The following is a 20453-nucleotide window of genomic DNA, read 5'->3' on the forward strand; positions in this document are numbered from 1 at the left end:
TTTATCACTCCAACAGTTGTATTGTATAGGTCTAAAGGTCAATATGAAACAGAAACTGGTACACGCTTGCCTTCAGCGGGGAGTCATGGCCGGGGGGGCCCTCTAAAGCTCCTGCCCGCCACTTTTGCTGTGTTGTTTCAATCTAGACTTCTTTCCGCCCTCTCGTCTCATCAGTCCATTCCTTCCTCTTTTCTGTGTCGCCGAAGAGTCAGCCAGCTGACCGTCATGCAGCTCGCATTGCAGCCCTTCCTCGTGGGCAATGCAACTGTTTAGAAAGTCTGTGGGCTGTGGTGGATTTTCATAAATTGCTGCCATTTTACTGCGCCGGCATGTTAGTGCCCAGACCTGCAGCACGTAATGTGATATTAACCGTCGGGAAGCTGGAATTCCACTGTGAACGGGGGCAGTCAGCTTCTTGCTCAATGAGGTCTTACATCACCCAGTGTCAGTTTGCTTGAGAATTGGAAACATAGCTGCCTTAAATATACTTGCATTTCATCTCCAGCCCCCCCGTCCCCCTACCCCGACCCACCTTTACCTGAATCGGCTCTAAAATATTCCAGTGTTGTGTTGACCCTGATTTGACATAGGCTATGGGCTGCGTTTGGATGAATAATGTGTTGAACGATTTTCTGAAGTTGCTTCAGCTTCCTTTTCCCTCCAGTTGCGATGCCCTGTACTGTCCTACTTTTGGATAGTATTTATATTTCTTCCTATTTGTGTTAATCTTGTGAAGTTTTGCCGAACGTTTAAATAAGGACGGCCTAATGATGGGATTTCACTAGAGCTGTCACAATCACTCGATTTAAACCGGATTACTCGATCGCTAAAAACATTCGTTAAAATTTTCCTTCTCGATTACTTGGCAATGTGGCGGAAGGAAGACGGGCATAGCGTATAGGGGTCCAGCTAATTTAATTCACATTAAAAGTGAATGAAAATGCTGTAGCTTGTGAATTTTATGCCAGTGGAAAACCATCTTAGCGTGAGGTGGGGTATTTTGTACTGAATTTGAAAATTGCCTGTAGCATTTTATGGAGTTAGCTGATGTGTGATATTAATACCAACATCGTATGTTGTGCATGTGCAATTCTTACATCGCTAATCCACTAGATTAAGATCAGGTTTTTTCTTACCTAACGGACATTATAGCGCCGGGAGTTTAGGTTTCGCTAAAACATTTTTATTCTGCCATATGAAAACATTTTGCAATTTTAATTATTTCTCTTCAAGACTGTCAAGTATATGTTTAAAAATCAGTTTAAAGTTTACCTGAGTGCTGCATGCAAAATCATTTACGTCCTTGCTGTTTAAATCATTCGTAGACGGGTTTTGGAAAAATGTATGTCCTTTTTTGCTTTAAAAATACCCCAATATTTATTAGAACTAGGGGTGCACCGATCGATCGGCGCACCGATCGATCGGCCTCGATCACGTTAATTTGAGGGGATCAGAAATCGACCATATTCCCATGAGATCCACCGATCTTGGTTATATGCTTTTAACTCTTTGGGGTCGAGTATGTCGTCGACGACATCGCGTACTTTTCGCGTCTATTTCAGTTTATAAATATCTCGCTGAAATCTTAATGTATAATCATGAAAAAAACGCTGGCTAAATCCGTAATCTGTCTTCTTTTCAAAACGTCCATTGTCGGAAGTATTGAAGTTTTTTTAATTAGGTTAAATCGGCAAAAAAGTAAACCATGTCATCTTACTTTGTTTTACCTGCATCGGGGGCGTGTATAGTACCGCTCTCACCCGAAGATCGCTATTCACATTCTAAATAGCCGCATTAGCATGGTAATTTGATTAACAGCGCAACGGTGAAACGCGATCCAGATACATCCCCTTCAGCGCCATAAAAGGGGGTTGGGGACGTGACCAGGTGACAATGGCTCATTCATACACATGAAAGTTGCTACATATTCAATGAAAGGAGCCAGAAATAGTTACATGAGTTAGGTTTTTCTTATTTATTTATCCAAATTAATGTTGCATCTACACCATTTAGTCATCTTCATGTAGCCAAGACTTTGGTGATCAGATATCTGGGATCAAAACAAACTGCCAGCATTGCTTACTATACTTTTATAATGTTTCTGCAAGTGTTCCAAACTGCATTTTGCAATGTCTATACTTTGATGTCAAATTTCAAACTTAACAAAAATCTGACATATTTACAATATATATTAAAATAAAGATGAGTGTAATGGCAAAACAAATATATAAGAAATAATTTATTTGCCATGAATTAAGTGTGATGAAATGTGTGATCATGCCCCAGTCAGTGAAAGTGTGTTTCCTACCCCTAGGCCCCAGAGGGTTAAATCAGCCTTTTCTCCCATTCCCGAGAGAGGTGCAGTGCAGGCTGCCTCCCTCCCTATTTTTTGGACAAGTGTGTCATAACAGCTATATATATATATTTTTTTTACAAAATTAGAGAAATTAAAGTCTGGAAGAAAAAATATGATTTTGTACTTCAAACAGCAATGCTCATTTATATGTTCATTTATATTTGAGGACACTACCTCATGTTTTGTGAGTATTCATATCAATTTACTCAATAAAAATGGAAACATTGAAGTAACTGTCTTTTAGTTATGAAAGAAACAAGATCGGCAAAAAAAAATCGAGATCGGCAGGTAAGGTTGCCTAAGGATCGGTGATCGTTGATCGGCCAGAAAACTGCAATCGGTGCACCCCTAATTAGAACATTTCAATACTTAGAAATTTCCCAATACTGTGCTGTCCTACGATATTATGTAAAATACTTCATTGCTTGTTATCCTGATCTCTGGTTCTTCTGGGTCACTTATCCACACATCCATTGTTATGATCTTTATTATTTTTTTATCATTGTTTTCTGAGTTCGCAACTGTTTTCAAGACTGCGGTTGTATTGCGTTTCCGAGGCAGGCTGTTTGTATAATTGATCAACAAAGAAAGCATTTCCCACTTCAAAGTACTGAAGTACCAAGAAAGTACCCAATTGGCACTTTTGGTACTGGAACTGTTGGTATGGCTGTTTCGGTCACCCTACTTGAATGGCCAGTTGAGCATTTCCTTCCTGCTGTCAGAAGTTGGTATACCATACTGGATCAATCATATGTTTGGCGTAATCATGTTGTTTCCTTTTGCAGTTTGAGTGCAAATAAACATTTAAATTTGAGAAAAAAAATTGTTACTGAAAATCGTGCTCTCAATTCTAAGCAAAAAAAAAAAAAAATCATAATTCAAATTTTTTTTTTTTAATTGTGCAGCTCTACTTGTGACGTAGCACAATTGCATAACTTGCGTGTTTTTGGTGATGCTGGTGTGAGCAAACCTACTGCACTGCTGGTCGTGTAAAAGTATAGCACGTACAATTATGTGCAGTACATAAAACTTCATAATGATCGCTATGCTACTGGTTTAAGTATTTACTATACTGTAATTTATGTCTATTTTAGTGTGTACTTGTATAAAAAAAAGTTTACTGTAGCCTAGGTGTGTAGTATGCTATACCATCTGGGCTTGTGTAAGTACACCGCATGATGTTTGCACAACAACAAAATCCCTTAACGGAGCATTTCTTAGAATCTATCCTTGTTGTTAGGCTATGCATGACTGTAATTTCCTTTTACCGTAAAGGAAACTTGAATGTCTCTGGCTCTGTGGATATGTGGAGTTTGCATTATCTTCCTGTATTTGAGTGAGGTTTATCCCACAGCTGACAAATGTGATTTAGGCACGTTGGTGTCTCTAAACTAAGTATGATGTGAGTGTCTGTGCCCTATAATGGGCTGGCACCCTGTTCCTGGTGCCCCCTCCCTTAGTCTCCATGTTTCCAGGACAAACTCACTGTGACGCTGTGATGGAAGCCTGCTCAGATATTAAGTGATTTATTTCTAATGCATGTCTTGTTTAGTTTGGTAGTTATTCTTGGCTTCAGAAATTCCTGTGTTTTTCATGTCATGACAGGGGTATTTAATCAGTTTTCATCACTTGCTGCATGGAGAATTACACCTCTGGCATGTAGTTTGCATGCAGAGGTGTTGTGGCTGTGGTTTAGCTAGGTTTTTGTTAGCTGCTGGGGGTTGGGTGTGCATCTGTGTGGAGGTCTTTGTTACGCTCACTGGAGTCACTACTGTATGTTTAACGATTTTCTTTTTGGGGAGAAGTTGCTCTTGTCAGCCAACAGGCAAGATTTAGTTTGACGGAGCATCAAGGTTGAACAGGCCGTCTTTCCGGGCCAGGAGAGATTGTGTGTGTGTGTGTGTGTGTGTGTGTGTGTGTGTGTGTGTGTGTGTGTGTGTGAGAGAGACTGAGGAGGACAGCCCCACCTGCTCCATGCCCTTGCCCAGCTATCCATTTTGTTGGCTCAGCTTCCCCTCAACTCCAGTCCGACACCCCACCCCCACTGCCACACTCAGCCTCCGAGGCCATGCCTGCTCATTTCACTTCAAAACATCTCATATCGGGTTGTTCAAAGGCTCGACTGTTCTCCCGTTAGGTGTTTAATTTTAATGAACTTTGTCCTCTTTTAAACACAGCCCTCCTGTTCCTCACACGTGCCAAGAAATATGGATTTTGAAGGTTAAAGTGCTTGTTATGTCAGCTGCTCTGTTGTCGAGCCCGTGTGGGGCAGCTTGGTTTATCTTTATTTAGATCAGGCGGTCATTGCATTGCTTAAATTGCACGTTTATCTGCATGGTCTTGTCTGTTCATGCTGACGGAGAATGCAGTTTTGGGCTTTTGCGACCTGTGTGTCGAGGTACAGCTCAGGGTGCCATTGGCCACAACTGTACCTGTGGATGTTTTGTTACTGCAAGACCATGCTGCTACAGTCAGCCTTCCTTATGGGAAATGCGGATGCTCTTTGAGGTCATACTGTGTCTGTGCAGTGAGGTCCATCTGCATCCTTTTTGGGCTCAAACTGATTGAGCAGTGCCAGTTGATGACCACCCTCAGCCCCCAAAACTAGAGCTGGGTTCCTTCCTTAACATGTGGGTGAACAGATTAAAATAGAAAGCCTTTGTCACTGTACAGGTAGCAATTACAGTGGAATTCAGTCTTCGCTTATGCCTTCTTGCTCTCCTGAGATGCACACAGACACACATACTGGTGACCTTCCAATCACAGGCACAGAGACTTTGCCCACAGAATCACACAAAGCCTCCATCACGCCTTGGTAAAGGACGTACGGCGGTTCGAGGACACATGGGGCTGGAGTGCCTAAACTAGAAGTTATCTGCAAAGCTTCGTTATCGTCTGTAGTACTTGAACTTTTTGTTGAAGCCTCTCTGGTGCACGGAGCCTTGATTAAACTCTGCTGTGGAAGTCAAGGCCTTCTCATTCGTCAAAACATCTGCGGACTTAAAATAATGGCTTCATTTCCGTGCATAAATACAGCTGACACTGAACTACAGGGAGATAACAGGTGTGTTTTTGGGTTTCTTTGTGGATTTATTGTCCACGTTTCCCAGTGTTTCAGGGAAACTTGGGGAACATGGTGTACATTAGAATGAATGATGACTGTGAATTCATGGCAGCAGGCCTGATCCTGGAACAGCTTCAGGCTAAGTGATGATGGTGATGATGCACTGATACTTAAGGTGTGGTTTTGTAATTTAATGAGCTCGACTGTTTGTTCTTCTGGTTACGTTCTGATGGTTGCACTCATTTCCCGAGAGCTATGTGTCATTCACTTCTGCCCTGCCTCGGAATTTCCACTTCCTCTTCATTGGGCACCAGTCTGACACTACGTGTGAAGAATTCATGAACCTATGAGACAGACGTGTAGCTCTGGGGCCAAGCCGCCCTGATTTTACACAACGAGTCATCCCTTTTGGTTGAGTAGGAATTATAGTTGCTGGCCTCGGTGTGCTAAGTTACTCTCTTCCAGATAAACTTGGAAAGGGGACCATGTTTTTCTCTAGTTTATGGTCAGTATACTTTCTGAAAGCAGCATGTTATTATATGACATTTGCTTGTCTTATGGGGTTTTATTTTTTTTTGGTCACATTTTCTGGTTTAGGGCACACACTGCAAAGGAAGCTTAAAAACGTCACTAGCAGTAGTGCATGTAAGGGGCGACTGGGCCTCATTAGAGCTGCAAGGCTGCGGGCCAGATTGCCGCTTTAACTTAAAGGGCCAGCGGCGGCAACGGTTGTTGATAGCGTGCTGGATTCAGCAGTGAGTATTGTCATCTGTCTTTTTGCTTCTTTTGTGTCTTTGTACTCAAAGCAGCGGTGTGGTGTGGAAGAAAACGACAGTGAGGCAGGGCCTGTGTTTGCCCAGACCAGACAGAAACTAAGATTTCTTCCTCTTTTGTAGTTCCATTGTCTGTCAGTTTGTTTTTTTTCTTTCCCCTCTTCCTTGGAATACAGCCTCCACTCTGCCTGGTCTTATTCCAGCCTCTGCTACCAAAAGACATCCAGGTGTTCAGCACTGTCTGGGACACTGATATATGCCCTGGCGTTGACATGGAATGCTAGCGTGGTAGCGGAGGACAGTACTGCAACCAGTTAAACTGTTAACGCAAAGCTCGTCGCATAGGTTCAGACACGTTTCCGGTGTTACTGAGAACGTGATGCCTCTGGCTATTATTGCCTAGTCAGATGTAGGGCTGGGAAATGATCACATCAATATATTGTGCATGCGTGAAAATCACCAGGGTTTGACTGGTGAAACATTTGGCCAGACGCCAGCCTTTCAGTGCTATATTGATATTTACGCCCACAATTTAAGCAAATTAGCAGTGCACCTAAAATATTAATGAGGCATTTTATCACACCCAAAAGTTAGTAATCAGTATAAATTCAGCATACCCTTATGTTTAATAAACATGTTGGACTTTAAACTGCTAAAAGTACTGCCACACCACCGATGTTGTTTTACCTTATTTATCCTCCTTTAAAAGATGTCATGGCTGCTGAGCTGTTCCTTTCTTCACCGACACTTCAGTGCATGTCGCATATCTCACCGAAGTATTCCAAGCCATAGTATACCAAAACAATATTATGTGCTGTGCTCCGCTACAGTGCATATCACACTGAAGTATACCGAACCATAGTATACCAAAATAGTATTATGCGCTGTGCTCTGCTACAGTACACATCACACTGAAGTATACCAAACCATAGTATACCAAAACAGTATTATGTGCTGTGCTCCGCTACAGTGCATATCACACTGAAGTATACCAAACCATAGTATACCAAAACAGTATTATGTGCTGTGCTCCGCTACAGTGCATATCACACTGAAGTATACCAAACCATAGTATACCAAAACAGTATTATGTGCTGTGCTCCGCTACAGTGCATATCACACTGAAGTATACCAAACCATAGTTGATACAGCCAAGTTTATACAGATTACCAACTTTTGGGTGTCAGAAAACGCATTTCATTAATATTTTAGCACTACTTAATCTGCTTAACAAATCGTGAGGGTAAACAAACAGCAGATAACATATAGTACCAAAAAGCTGGTGTCTGGACAAATATTTTGCCTGTCATCTGAAGCCCTAGTGATGATTGCGCAAGTGCAGTATAATATCGATGTGATATCACCCAGCCCTAGTCGGATGTAACGAACTGTGGAGCTCTGATACATTTGTGACTTGTTCCACATCTCATTTGGATGGATGGATGAGGTCTTGGTATTTGTAGTGGTATTTTTTTAATCTTTGTAGTGATCTTAAATGTGAGCCAGTGCAAACGATTGGTTGCATCTGATCAGAATGCTGGATCTGCATCCTGGTTTTAACATTGAGCACAGGGTCATTTATAATCCTGTTACCACAAAAGACGGTGCATGTCAATTCTGTTTTGTCCCCCCATGAAAAACTGTCATTTTTAGGGCTGTCATGATCATGAAATTTTAGTTGACGATTAATTGTCATACAAATAATTGATTAATGATTCAGTTGTCTTTTTCTGTTCATTTTACGACATGGTATTTTGGTATACATACACCTTTGCTTCCCTCTAAACTGAAATATGAAGTTTGGTGTATTTTGTGTTTTGTTTCAGCCATATTAATATCCTGCGTCTATTACGCATTTGCCATGTATCCAAATGCGCATTTGTTTTATGTGCATTCGCACCCTGACAAGAAATCAGTGTGCATTTTAGCCTTTATACCACAAAAGAAGTCCAAATTAGCCACAGAAAGATTAAAATGCACGGTAATTTCTTGTCATAACAGCCTGAATGCACAGAAAATATGCCTTTGCGTTGCTACAACAAGAAATTGCTGTGCGTATCCCTGGCGAATGCCTACTTGTATAACAGTTTTGTGCGCCTGTTTATATCACTCCAAAGCAGTGGGATCAGAAATAAATGGACAAAACATACGTTTCTCTAGTTCATTGTCCTATTGGCATAATATACTGACTTTGCAGCATAATAGTGGCGGCCGTCAGGGACACATATAGTCATCTCATCATAACAAGATGCACAAACACACACTCAGACACAAGTGCAGGCACTATGCAGAACTTTCATTAAACAGAAAGCACAAAGAATCCAAAATCGGAATATATGGCTGGTATTCTGGGCTGTTGGAGATCGGGCACAAGCAGCAGGTTAAATAAACCTGAAGTAGTGAAAAAAATGCTAATGGGATCAGGCTGGGTCATGAAAGTGTTGTGAAAGAAAGTGATACAACTAGAACACTTGTAATATTTGCCATGAAGTGTAATGCTGCGCATGCGTAGACATGCGAGGTACAAATGACAGGTGTTATGGATCGGTTCAGAATCGGAACAAGATGATGTCATTCAACGAGCGCCAGTCAAACATTACACAGTAGAAAACAATATGGAAATGGTTATAGAAATATGAGGATTTATCTCATCCAGCTATTTTGCAATCGGTGCATGTCTAGCTGCCGAGTGAACCATGACTAGGTCTGTTGCAGTTATTACATAATCGCTTGATCGCAATTATTTTAACTGACTGCAAATATTTTTTTGCATAATCTTTAGAATCATTTTTCAATTTTTTTTCTTGTTTTAAAATACAGTCCATAGGTCACAAACCTCCAAATAAAATTGAAGTGTACAATACTCTTTTTTACTATGTATTGGGGAAAAAAAACCTTGGTTAGCTTTGCAATTTGCAATAATGATCATTCTTTTTCAAGATTATATAGCATTTGTTTAATATTCACTTTAAAGTTTACCTCTGTTTTACCATTGTTTACTTAGGCTTTATGTGGAACCCGCTTATAGTGATCACGTCTGTCTGGGTGAAATTGATTACTATAAGCGGACGATCATTATAACCGATTTTTTTTCCTTAGTCTCGGGCAGATTAGCATCTAATTGATATTTGTATATTTGTTACATCAATATACAGACGCTCCTCTACTTACGAATGAGATACGTTCCAAATGGCCGTTCGTAACTTGAAATGTTCGTAAGTCGTTATTCAACATCATTTTAAGGGTATACACAAGTACAAAGAACTAGGATGCTGGGAGTACGCACGCTACGCTGCTGCATGGCGGGAGTAGCGTACTACCCAGAATTGGCGTGCAGGAAAAAAAAATGTTGCGGACAGGAAACGGGAGCCCAATGAACACAATTTGGACTTACGGTCCTCTTCGTTCGTATGTGTGAAAGTTTGGTAATGGAAATATACAAGACTGATCAGCTGGTTTCTGGTCCAGACCACGCATCCTGAAAATCAAACGATTTTTGGTCCCTGGCCAGTTGATCAGTGCATCTCTATCGGCATCGGTAGCTTGCCTGGATGTGCTGGTTCGTTCAGAAGAGCACTTGGGAAGTTTGACTCCCATCAGCAGGTGTGTGCAGGTAACTAAGTAGAAGGTCTGTGCCGTGCCTGGCCAGTCGGGTGCTCCCCCTCCCCAGGGAAATTAAATCAGAAAAGTGTTTGCGTTGATGTTTATCTGAATGTAAGGTTTCCGTCATGTGTGCCATTTTCCGTGACCATCGTGCCATTTAACAGCCTCGTGTTGAACCATTTGGGTTTTTCTTTTTTCCCCTGACTCAGTGCTTTGTGTCCCGCTCCCTGTTTAGGTATTCGCTCCTGGGATGTGAATCTGACGACCTGTAACCTGGACGAGCAGCTGAAACTGTTTGTGTCAAGACACTCGGCCTCCTTCTCTGAGGAACTCAAAGGTAAACAAACGCCTCACATCAATACATCACCCCCATCCTCCAGGTGTCTGTTTGATCTCTGACTCGCTGTTGATCTATGGTGTAAGGCGGAAACCAGGCCAAACGAGACCGGTGGCTGGGAGATTGGCTTGTTCTCTGGTCACTATGTAGTGTGAGAGCGGGTTGTTTTCCCTCTAACCTGGCTCTGTGCTTGGTTCCTCCATGTTGATTAGTCATGCTTGGTTCTGTGTGTGCATGTTGGTGGAGCTGACCTCATCCATCCTGTGCTGGGATTTCCTGACACGTGCCTTCGGCTGCCAGTCACCAAGTACGCGGTGGGGGGGGGTAGCCTTTGCATTTGTTTACCACCCCCCCCCCCCCCCCATTAAGCGCAACTAAAACTGTACGCCATTTGTGTTCAAGTTTTATACGACCTGTCCTTGAGGGTAGTACTAGCAGTTGTAAAAGGATACAACTTTTGGGGATTTGTAGGATATTATATTTGTGATCGTATGGATAATTTTTATAATGAAGGCAATGTGTGTGTGGGTATATATGGTATTTAATATAGAGTGTAGATGGGGTGCCACTTTAGTCTGTGCTTAGTATGTAACACAATGAAATGCATGTGTCATATTTTTATGCACCACCCAGTGGTAAAGCACGAGAGCTGGTAGCGCACATGCTAAAGGAGTGCTGTATGCGATCTAGCTTGTGTTTTGATGCAGCTTTGCGGATGCTGCTTTCAAAGGTACCTTCTGCTTCATTTTTCAGCTCACACCCACAGGAATGCAGGGAAAATTGACTCTGATCATCTAAGTTGCTCGAAAGCCTGACTTTAAGTGAGCGCATTTGCCTGTCTGTTGCTCTGTCTTCCTGCTGAATCAACATTTTAATGTCACTGGGACGAGCACCCAGTCTTCCTGCCCGAATTCCACGGAAAGCCTGCAGCTGCCCGCTGACCCCTGTCGCAGCCGCAGCACTGCCCGAGATTATCAGCAAAGCTCTGTCTGGCTCTGTCTGGCCTAAGAGCAGACTGTGGGACTGCTGATCTCTCCCTGAGTTCTGTGCTTGATGCCTGGGCATGCTGCCCTTACAGAGTAACATCATGCTCGTTTGTTTTCAAATTAAAATGACAGTTTTTTTTTAAAGTGTTCTAGTGGAATATTCTGGTTTTGAAGTCTGCCAGGTAGTAATTGAGTTATGCCTTGTGTGAATTGAAGGGCGTGATTTGTCTGGTCGACTGAAGTTTGTTGGAGAACCACAGGCATGGATGGGGGGGGATGGTTGTCGTCACTGGGGGATGGATTCTGATGTGTGCTGTAGTAATTCAAGCTTTTCCATTGTTGGTCTGTTTGAATACCATCGGCCTGCTGTATTTCAGCATAAGTGCTTCAACAGTGGATGATCAGTTTGTGTTGCAGGATTCTATTGGCTGATATACGTTAACCTGCTATATTTTAAAAACAGAGAAGTTCACCTGCAGTGATTTCCTGGGGCTTGATATTCTCAGGTAGAGTGTTGCAGTTTATGTCACACTCTTTCTGCAAAAGACGAGTAGTTTGCAAGTCTTACAATTTTAAATATTTTCCTCTCCCCATGCCAAAAGTCCTTCCAGCCTGCCAGAAATGTCTGACGGTATCCCATCTGCCGAAAAGCCGAACTGAATGCAGAAGTTCCCTCTTTGTATATTGGAGCAAACCGCATGTAATTATGTGGTCCGTAGATCTTATGACCGAAAAAGGCTAGGAGCTGTGTATGAGATTCTCAAACTTTGAGATGTGCTTTAATGTCGTAAGATGTAATTCCATGTGAGTGTTGTGGTTTTTTTTTGTTTGTGTTTGTCGTACAGTCCATCATTCTGTTTGTGCTACTACCAGAAGGCCATCGGAGTGACCTAAAGTACATGTTAGTCTTATTAGATGTCAAGTTTTCTAAATTTCTCTGTGACTGTGCTGGGAGGACAGTTATTTACTTGTTCCTCTTGGCTGGAGTGGAGTTTCTATCGTGTAGGATCTGAGAATTTAAATTAACTTTTAGTGGCGGCGTCGCATCTGCTGTCCGAGCCTCAGTGTGTGAAATTCAAGGAATCGTTTCTGTCCCTGGTGTCTATCGATGCTCGCACTGTGTGGCTTGGCACTCACTTGTGTCTAGACACTGCTAGTGCAATTCAGGCAGCTTTTCTTTTTTTAGGATATCTTTTCCCTTGTATGATAGGCAGCCTAGCTTTGCTTTTTGGAACATTGAACAAAACCTCAGCTGACCTCACCTTCTAAAGACGGGCCGTTCATAGTGCTTCTGTCATCATGGTTAGTTATTCTGGTTGTGGGGACATTAACTGTTCGCTCACTTTCAAGGTTCTATCTGCAGGTCGTCTACTTCTGGACTCCCGTTCTTGGGATTTTCATTCTCGAACGCTCGTGGTGGAGTGGAGAGCTTAGGGGAGTGTTTGTTGTATAATCGATGCAGTCACTTCTCACCAGGGTGGCTGGCACAAATCTGACATGCTCAGAGATGCAGGGCCTGTTATTTGATGGTTATCTATGGTTAAATATCCTCTTGAGTCCCACTTCAATACAGTCTTGATCTGAAGTGAAAACGTTCCGGGTCACATGTGATCATTTTTTTTTTTAGCTCATGGGACTTTTACTTACACAAAAATGTTCTGAGGGCAGAAGAAAAAAATTATTGGTTCAGAGTGATAACCAATCAGATCTTGGTCAGATGTCAGACTAACCAATTAAGAACATAAGAAATTTACAAAGCTCGTTTGGGGAGAATTCATCTAATATCTCAGAGTTGTTAAAATCTTATCTAGCTCTGATTTAAAGGAACCCAGGGTTTTAGCTTGTGCTACACTAGCAGGAAGACTATTCCATACTCTAACTACACGCTCTGCAAAGAACAGCATCCAGACCTGTTAGAATCTTGTATACCTGGATCATGTCCCCCCTTAGTCTCCTTTGCTCGAGGCTCTGCTAACCTCTCCTCAGAAGTCAGATGTCTTGGTCCTGCCTCCTCTAGGTGCTTTGACTTGTGTCCTCTACAATCTGATTGGTTCTCTCTCTTTTCCTTCTACCTTCAGAACATTTTTGTGTAAGTAAAACTCCCACAAGCCATTTTTTAACAGTAGTTTGCTTTTCTCTGGCTCTCAGAGAAAAGCAATATAGGCAGGTGATATGGATGGAGAGTTGCAGCATGGGGGATTTGATAACAGACCAGTGGCTGTCAGAACAGGATCTGGCACTGAAAATAGTTTGTCCATAACTGTCGTGTGTGTGTGTGTGTGTGTGTGTGTGTGTGTGTGTGTGTGTGTGTGTGTGTGTGTGTGTGTGTCCTCTACAGTGTCATGTGGACCACAGGCCCCTCCCTGTCAGGGTTGGTCACTTCCTGTAATGTAATTTTTACCCAGTGAGGCTCTGTCATGCCTCCTCTTTGAGCCACTGGCATGACTCATCAGTGACCAGCTGCTTGGGAACACATGCCAGACGCTTTCGAGAAACCTGGGGGGGGGGGGGGTGTTGTGAGGTTGGGCACTCTGGGCAGACTGGTAGAGGTTGACTGGACCGATCACTTGCTGGCCCACGCCTGTGACATCACCTCCCCATCAAGCATATTGCTTGTCTGGAATAAGTGCAAAGAACCAATGTGACCCTGTAGAGTCCAGTGGCCTTCCTCCCACACCTAGCACCTCTTCCTGTTTCCAACATGGATTAACTGGCACTGCCTCCTGCAGATCATAAGGGTAGGAGTGTCATAACAATGATATGCAGAGGTGGATAGTTCAGGTCCAGAAAGTAAAAATCCAGACCAAGATTTAGTTTCAACCAACCAATTGAGTACTCAGTGAAGTACTGACTCTTTATATTCAACTGGTTGGTTGAAACAAAGTCTAGGTCTGGATTTTTACTTTCTGGACTTGAACTATCCACCTCTGATGATATGTTGAGGAGGCTGTGTGCAGACCCCAGTCCCCAAGAACTGTGCTCACTACAGAAAGCCTCTGCAGATGGGCTGAACCTTAGGGCCTCTCATTTCCGTTCCTGCGACATGTGGCTGTGATTCTGGGCTGGAAAGCTCATTCCAGACTCCCAAGGAACCTGTGAGGCAGCTGGGGAGTTGTTATGTGTCGACACTGTCTCTGTGCAGTGACTCGGGCTTCTACGCGTGGCAGAGGGAATGGGTGGGTAGTGTGGGGACTTATTGAGCGTCCTTCCTGCACAGTGGAAGGAGATGTGACTTTGGAGGGGGTTGTGCCGTGGGGTGGCCGGTATGGAATGTGACGCTGTTCTTTGTGTTCCTGTCACCCTCCTATGAGGTGTGTGGGGAGTGGCCCTGATACGCAGTGAGCATGATCTGAAGCGTCGTGAGCAGCTGCGGTGATGGTGACACCGCGCCTACACCGTTGCTATTTATATCCACTGGTGGATCTCGCATTTTTCGCTCTTCCTGTGGGTCTGTTCCGTGTAGGTGAAGAGACGCACATAAAGGTCATTAGATGTTGTGAGAGGACACAATTTTAGCTGGAAATCAGAGCCCCCATGTCCTTAACCATGTTGTAAACATGCCATTGTTTGTCTGCATTGTGTAAAACAAGCTTTTATAGACACACAGAGTGCACTGGAAAGCTGTTCATTTCAGGTCTGCAGAAGAAAATTTACACTTTATGAAATGTCAACTTGATTTGAAGAAGTATGGAAAGTGTCAAATATTTTTAAATTTGGGATCATCCTCTCCCCAGAGCGAGGCCTGTTAACTTTCAGTTCCTCATAGAGCCTCTGAGACGTGCAACCATGCAGCTGCTCTCGGCAAGTATCACATTCTGACGTGCATCTTTTGGAGGATAAGCTTCAGTTGGGAAGGAGAAATGGAATGAAAAGTTGGGGAAGTTACTGGGAAATCCAGTACAGCAGGGTCATTGGAAATTGTCATGGTCACTGCCTTACCATGGAGTTGTATCTTATGGAAGAGCAGGTCTGTGAGGATTCCAGTAGTATGTGTTCAGGTCTAGGGCCCAGATTTTTGTGCTGGTATGTATTGGCCTATTTTTCTGCAAGGAAAGGCCTTCAGTGGTTGCCATGGCAGCAGGCGAGCTCAGCTGGCCTACAGGAAAAGGAAGTACTTCCTACCATATCACTGTCACTAATGGGGGGGGAGGGGTTAGCGATCCAGGTTGGAAGTGTGACACCATCCTACCCCCCCCAACCCCCCCCCCCCAATCATCATTGAAGCTCATTGCCAATTACGGTTCCTTGCCTTTGAGGAAGCATCCAGGGACAGTTCTGTCTCCCAGGGCCGTTGTGGCGGCAGGGCTGTAACACAGCTGTTCCCCAACTATAAGGTGCTTGTGAGCATCAAGCCTCCTGGCAGCTTCCTTAACAGGGATGTAACCCAATTAGGGCCCCCTCAGCCTCATGGCAGCATAGACCTACACAAACAGGCCCCCACCCCTTATCTTTTCTGTGATGCTCTGTCATGGGAGACTCCCATACTTGTGAATGCACTGATCTGTGGACTGTCATTCACTGAACTTTTAATTTTCATACAATTTTACTCAAGTCCATCTCATCTGTAGATGGTGATGATATTGTCATGCAAGCATATACCAGCCCTTCTGGTTCCTACAGACTCTGACGCCTACAGATCTCCATACGGCTTGGCCTGTGTACAACCAGTGTTCTCTCTGGTTCTCTCTCATCTGCCTGGCTCTCTCCTCCAGTTTCCATCTGTTTATTGATTTGGAATCTTAACAAGACCAAACAAAGAGCCCTGCAGAGACTTCAACACCCCCCCCCCCCCCACTCCCCGATATGGCTGGTTAACATATGGGTTTGTGCTTCTGTCATCTGCTAGCATGTGATCCCAATCCAATCGTGTGGCCCAAAGACTCCCAGCAAATGAGCAAAGGCCCTTTTACTGAGCCTGAAGCTTAAGAAGACGCTACCAGAAGAGTGGGGGTGGCGGGGGAAGATTTATCAAGTCACAAGTCATTTGTAGGGCACTTTGGTTCAACTGTGGTAGTTTCAAAAGTGCTACACAGAGATAGCATAAATTAGCAAAACAAAGAACTCATTTGAGCACTAACACAGAAAAAGATAACATAAATAAAATCAATTTAAAAAAATCTAAATTAAATAAATAGATGTGTTTGAGACACCAAACTGAACTGGAGTCATTCCAAAGCCAAGAAATTGGTCTTAAGCAAAGATTTAAAACCATCTGTAGACTGTGGTTTTGTTTGTGGATTTGTGGTTTTTTTTTTTCCTTCTTGCCTCTGAACTCCCTTTTCACCCTACCTCTTCCTCTAGTGAAGTTTATTTTTACATTGGAGGTTTGTGACTGTCTGCTCCTGGCTCCCATTCCAGAGTCACCATGACTCTTACTCCATTTTGTCCTTACGGTGGCTTCTCTCAGAGGCAGATCAGCTGATAGTTTTGCCGCTGGAGGCCTGCATTCTCCACAGAGCCGAATTACAAGGGTTCAAAGGTACCAGCCGCTCCTGAATGCAGTGGATTTGCTGCATCTGCTGTCGCACAGAGCCTTTTTGCCTCGGGACAGATTTGGTGATTCTCTTTTTAATTAGGGTGTGTTTCTCCCAGGTTAACGACGGACGCGTCTGCTGCCAGTACAGGCTTCTCTTAAGGACGTTGTTAATAGGCCACCAATTAAGAGCTTTCTGCAGATTGGTTTGTCTTTTTAAAGCTGATGTTTCTTGTGGTTTACACTGCACACTGAATTTCGTGCTGACCGTGGGTTTGCTATGTGTGTGGTTTTAAAGGGGCAGTTCACCCCAATTCTGAAAAAAAGATTTGTTTTAGAACAGGGGTGTCAAACTCCAGTCCTGGGGGGCGGAGCCCTTTGTATTTTTGGGTTTCCCTTCATTTAACGCACCTGATTCAACTCCTTGCACCTCCTTGTGCTAATTACCACACAGCTGTTGAGCTGAATCATTTGTGGTGGAACAGGGAAAGGACTAAGCTACACAGGGCTCCGGCCCTCCAGGACTGGAGTTTGACACCCCTGTTTTAGAAGGACTTTTTAGTGCTATCTGTCCATCTAGGATGTTCTGCTGGGAGTTGCCTAGTTGTGGAGATATCAGCTGTAGAAATGATGGGCTTCTCTCAAATATAATAAGAGTGAATCATATTCTTTCTGGGCTGGGGTGAACTGGAGTTACCAAATTGCCCATAGATGTGCATGTATGTATGAATGAATTTTGTGTGTGCGTGTGTGCGCCCTGCAATGGGTTGGTGCCCCGTCCTGAGCTATTCCCTGCCTTGCTCCCGAAGCCTGCAGGATAGGCTCTGGACCCCCCCTCACCCTTTAATAGTGTTACTCTGTGTTCCCCTATCTCCCCGCAGGCCAGAGAACGCTGCAGCATGGTGGAGACGTCCTGGAGAGCCGGGTGGTGGTGAACCCCTCCCACGCGTACGTGTGTTCAGAGGTGAGGCCTGACACTGTCTGTGCAGCCAGGGCTCACAGCTGCTCTCTCTGCACATTATTTTATTTTTCTGATGTGTAATTTAATGTAGCTGCTTCCCTGCCCTGAATTGGCTTTGAGTAATGGGCAATCTAACACTGTGGAGTGCTGCGAGGAGCAAAAACTGTCTTGGGAGGGGCCCCCGAGAACCGGGTTGGAAAACACTGATCTAATCCATGTCCAAACACCTAGCAGTTTGATAGATTTTAGTGCAAAAGCGGAAATGTTTCCTGCTCCTCTCTCCATCATACTAGCGCTGTGTTTCATCACCTGCTACAGACAGCTTACTTAGGTGTTTCTTTTATACATCTAAAAACAAAGTTGCACCTCAATGTTACTGCTTCCTTCAAATGTCAAGCTGTTCAAAAAAAACACAGCATTTGTCGATAACCATTTATTCTGGGTTCTAATGGCCAATTTAAATTCCTTTCAAAAGACATGGTTCTTATACCTGTGTTGTAAAAGCATGGACCTTAAGCCGCATGGAGAAAACATGTTGCTTATCATGCCAAGTTTGGAAACGAATTGGCTAATTTTGTACAGCTCCTCATGCATAATTCCAGATAAAATTATTTATTGTGGACTAATAACCAATTGTTATGAAATGAATCGCAGTTTAACTTTTGGTACTAAAGACCGTATGTGGAGAGTAGGTGATGGGTTTCACATTTGTCATTTGCTTTGGGCTCTGATGGACAATGCAAATATTGATCCCAAGAGTATTGAGGAGGGTTTTCTTCTTCCTGAAACCATCACCTTTAGGTTGCTCAACTGATCATGTTTCCTACTAAACCAAAACTGACACTGAGATTGTTACCAGTTTCAGTCCTAAGAAGAAATCTGCTGTCTAAAGTAAATAATGTCATGTAATTGGTATGTGCAAATAATGGACCCTTTGAGTGTTTTCATTTTAGGCATACTGGACTAAATTTCAACCAACCGCTTTTATTTTGTGTGTGCTGGTTGTCTACTTCTTGGTACAGTACTTCCTCTACAAGGTCCTGTCTGTTTTGCTAGGTTGAATGTGTGCTGCTACCCATCTTGCCCACAAGCTGTGCTGTAAAATGTCAATTACACATGAAAGCCGTCGTATTTCATGTGCCTTTATTTGTTACATGTACTGCAACACAAGTATTAACATAAATATTAGGACTCTGACGGTACACTGGGGCTTTATTTCCAGTTTGGTGTGCATAATGGAACTAATTAATACATTTATTGACAGGCGGAACCTAAATTCACAAGTAGATGTTCAGCATGGAACATTAATTGTAGCTGTGACTTGGTTACGGCTAATGTTAGTTACAGTCAGTCATATTTGGCAGTTTGGGAACATTTTGATTTTCTAATCAATTACACCACCACTGGAGAGAGAGAGTAGTTGATTAGACCAAGACTGTCTGTCAGCTCTGTTTTACTGTACTGGGATATGTTGCTGGAAACGCATCCAATATGCTAACTCATTTGAGATGAAATATCTGAATGTGTGTATTCCTGCAAGGTGGCTTCACTGGTTTTGCCGGGATATTCAGCTACAGATATGTGACCACACTCCGTATGAGAGCACGTGGGATTTACTTAATTATTATTTTAATTTTTTGAATTTTTATGTATTTATTTTTACAAACTACAAAATTGTCTCTGGTTTTGTTATTCTCATGCTTCAGTAGATGCATAGCATTTGGTTTTAAAAACAAAACGTTTTCTCTGCTGTACTGAGATTGCATTGAACCATGAATCCAAAATCATAGTTTGTACCGAACCATGAATTTTGTGTACCGTTACACCCCTAGGAAATGTATAAAATGATAGGCAAGTTGAAAGTACATTTTGAAAAGAAAAGATTAGCACGTATGCTGCCAAACGTAGAACTGTAATTTGTCCTTGGTTAGGGCCTTCTGTAGTGTTTCTTTTCATATATCGGCATTCCATGACAATTGTGCAAGGGAGTCAAGTATAGAAACTGCGTAAGATTCTTTTCAGGGGAGGGACGGGCATGTGGGGGAGGAGGGGGCAACTGAAAAATGAGGGGAGCATCTGAGGAGGAAAAATTTCAATGCCTAGTTACATAAAATAATAAGAAAATTACATAAATCACAGCAACAACGTTTTCGATGCAGTTGGGGGATCCACCACTGTGTAGGTTCACTTTGGTCCTGATGAACTACTCAGTTGGCTTGGAGTTCCAGCTTTTACTGTATTTGTTGTTTTTATGGCTGTTAGAAAATTGAAACGGTGAGTAAGAATTTAAATGGCAGCTTATGTGTACATCTACGAAAAAGGTAACTATTATTCAGATTTTGTGCTCTGTAGTTGTAAAGTGGAGGAACTGGTCTTGAAGTAGATATGAAACAGAACTTTTATGCTGGTCTCTTTGAGGTCCTGTAATTCAGGTGGCAAGATCTAAGGGCACGTTAATTTTTTGTAGTGACAAAGGGGCCCTAACCCTATAGTAAGGGTAAGTTATGCATTATGAGTTTTAAAAGCTACCAGTCCATCATCCGTAACCAATTATATAGTGCAGAGTGAATTAAAAAAAAATAAAAAATCATATCCCAATTGTTTTGTTTTCATCCACCAGTGGTACTAGTTGTGCTTCTTGTGATCTTATTCTAGGATGTAGCCACATCTATAATCTTCACTAGGCCATTTGTCAACCAAATTCAGATGTATAGCAGTCTCAAATCTCTCCCCTTCAGGTTCGTCGGTTGATATCCGATTCAGCTCGTCACAAGCTGCTCATTCTTGCAGGACAGTGTGTAGAGGAGAGGGGGGATCTGGTCTTGCAAACAGGGTGCTTCTCTCCCCATGACTTTATTCAGATTTTTACAGATGAAGAGGTAAGTCTGAATGCTCATAGT

General features: G+C 43.0%; 1 protein-coding gene across 2 annotated transcripts in view; it reads left to right on the top strand.

Annotated features, from left to right (window-relative positions):
• Positions 1-20453, top strand: part of map1sa (microtubule-associated protein 1Sa) — a 30778-nt gene that overhangs the window by 3132 nt on the left and 7193 nt on the right. For both annotated transcript variants that reach the window (XR_002838439.2, XM_023813274.2), the window contains exons 2-4: positions 10032-10133; positions 17474-17556; positions 20292-20432. Coding sequence is in view for 1 of the 2 variants with exons in the window: in XM_023813274.2 (XP_023669042.2) it covers positions 10032-10133; positions 17474-17556; positions 20292-20432 (326 nt within the window). In the remaining variant the exon portion in view is untranslated. The remainder of the gene's footprint in view (positions 1-10031; positions 10134-17473; positions 17557-20291; positions 20433-20453) is intronic.

This window comes from Paramormyrops kingsleyae, chromosome 15, assembly GCF_048594095.1.
Source record: "Paramormyrops kingsleyae isolate MSU_618 chromosome 15, PKINGS_0.4, whole genome shotgun sequence".
NCBI lineage: Eukaryota > Metazoa > Chordata > Actinopteri > Osteoglossiformes > Mormyridae > Paramormyrops > Paramormyrops kingsleyae.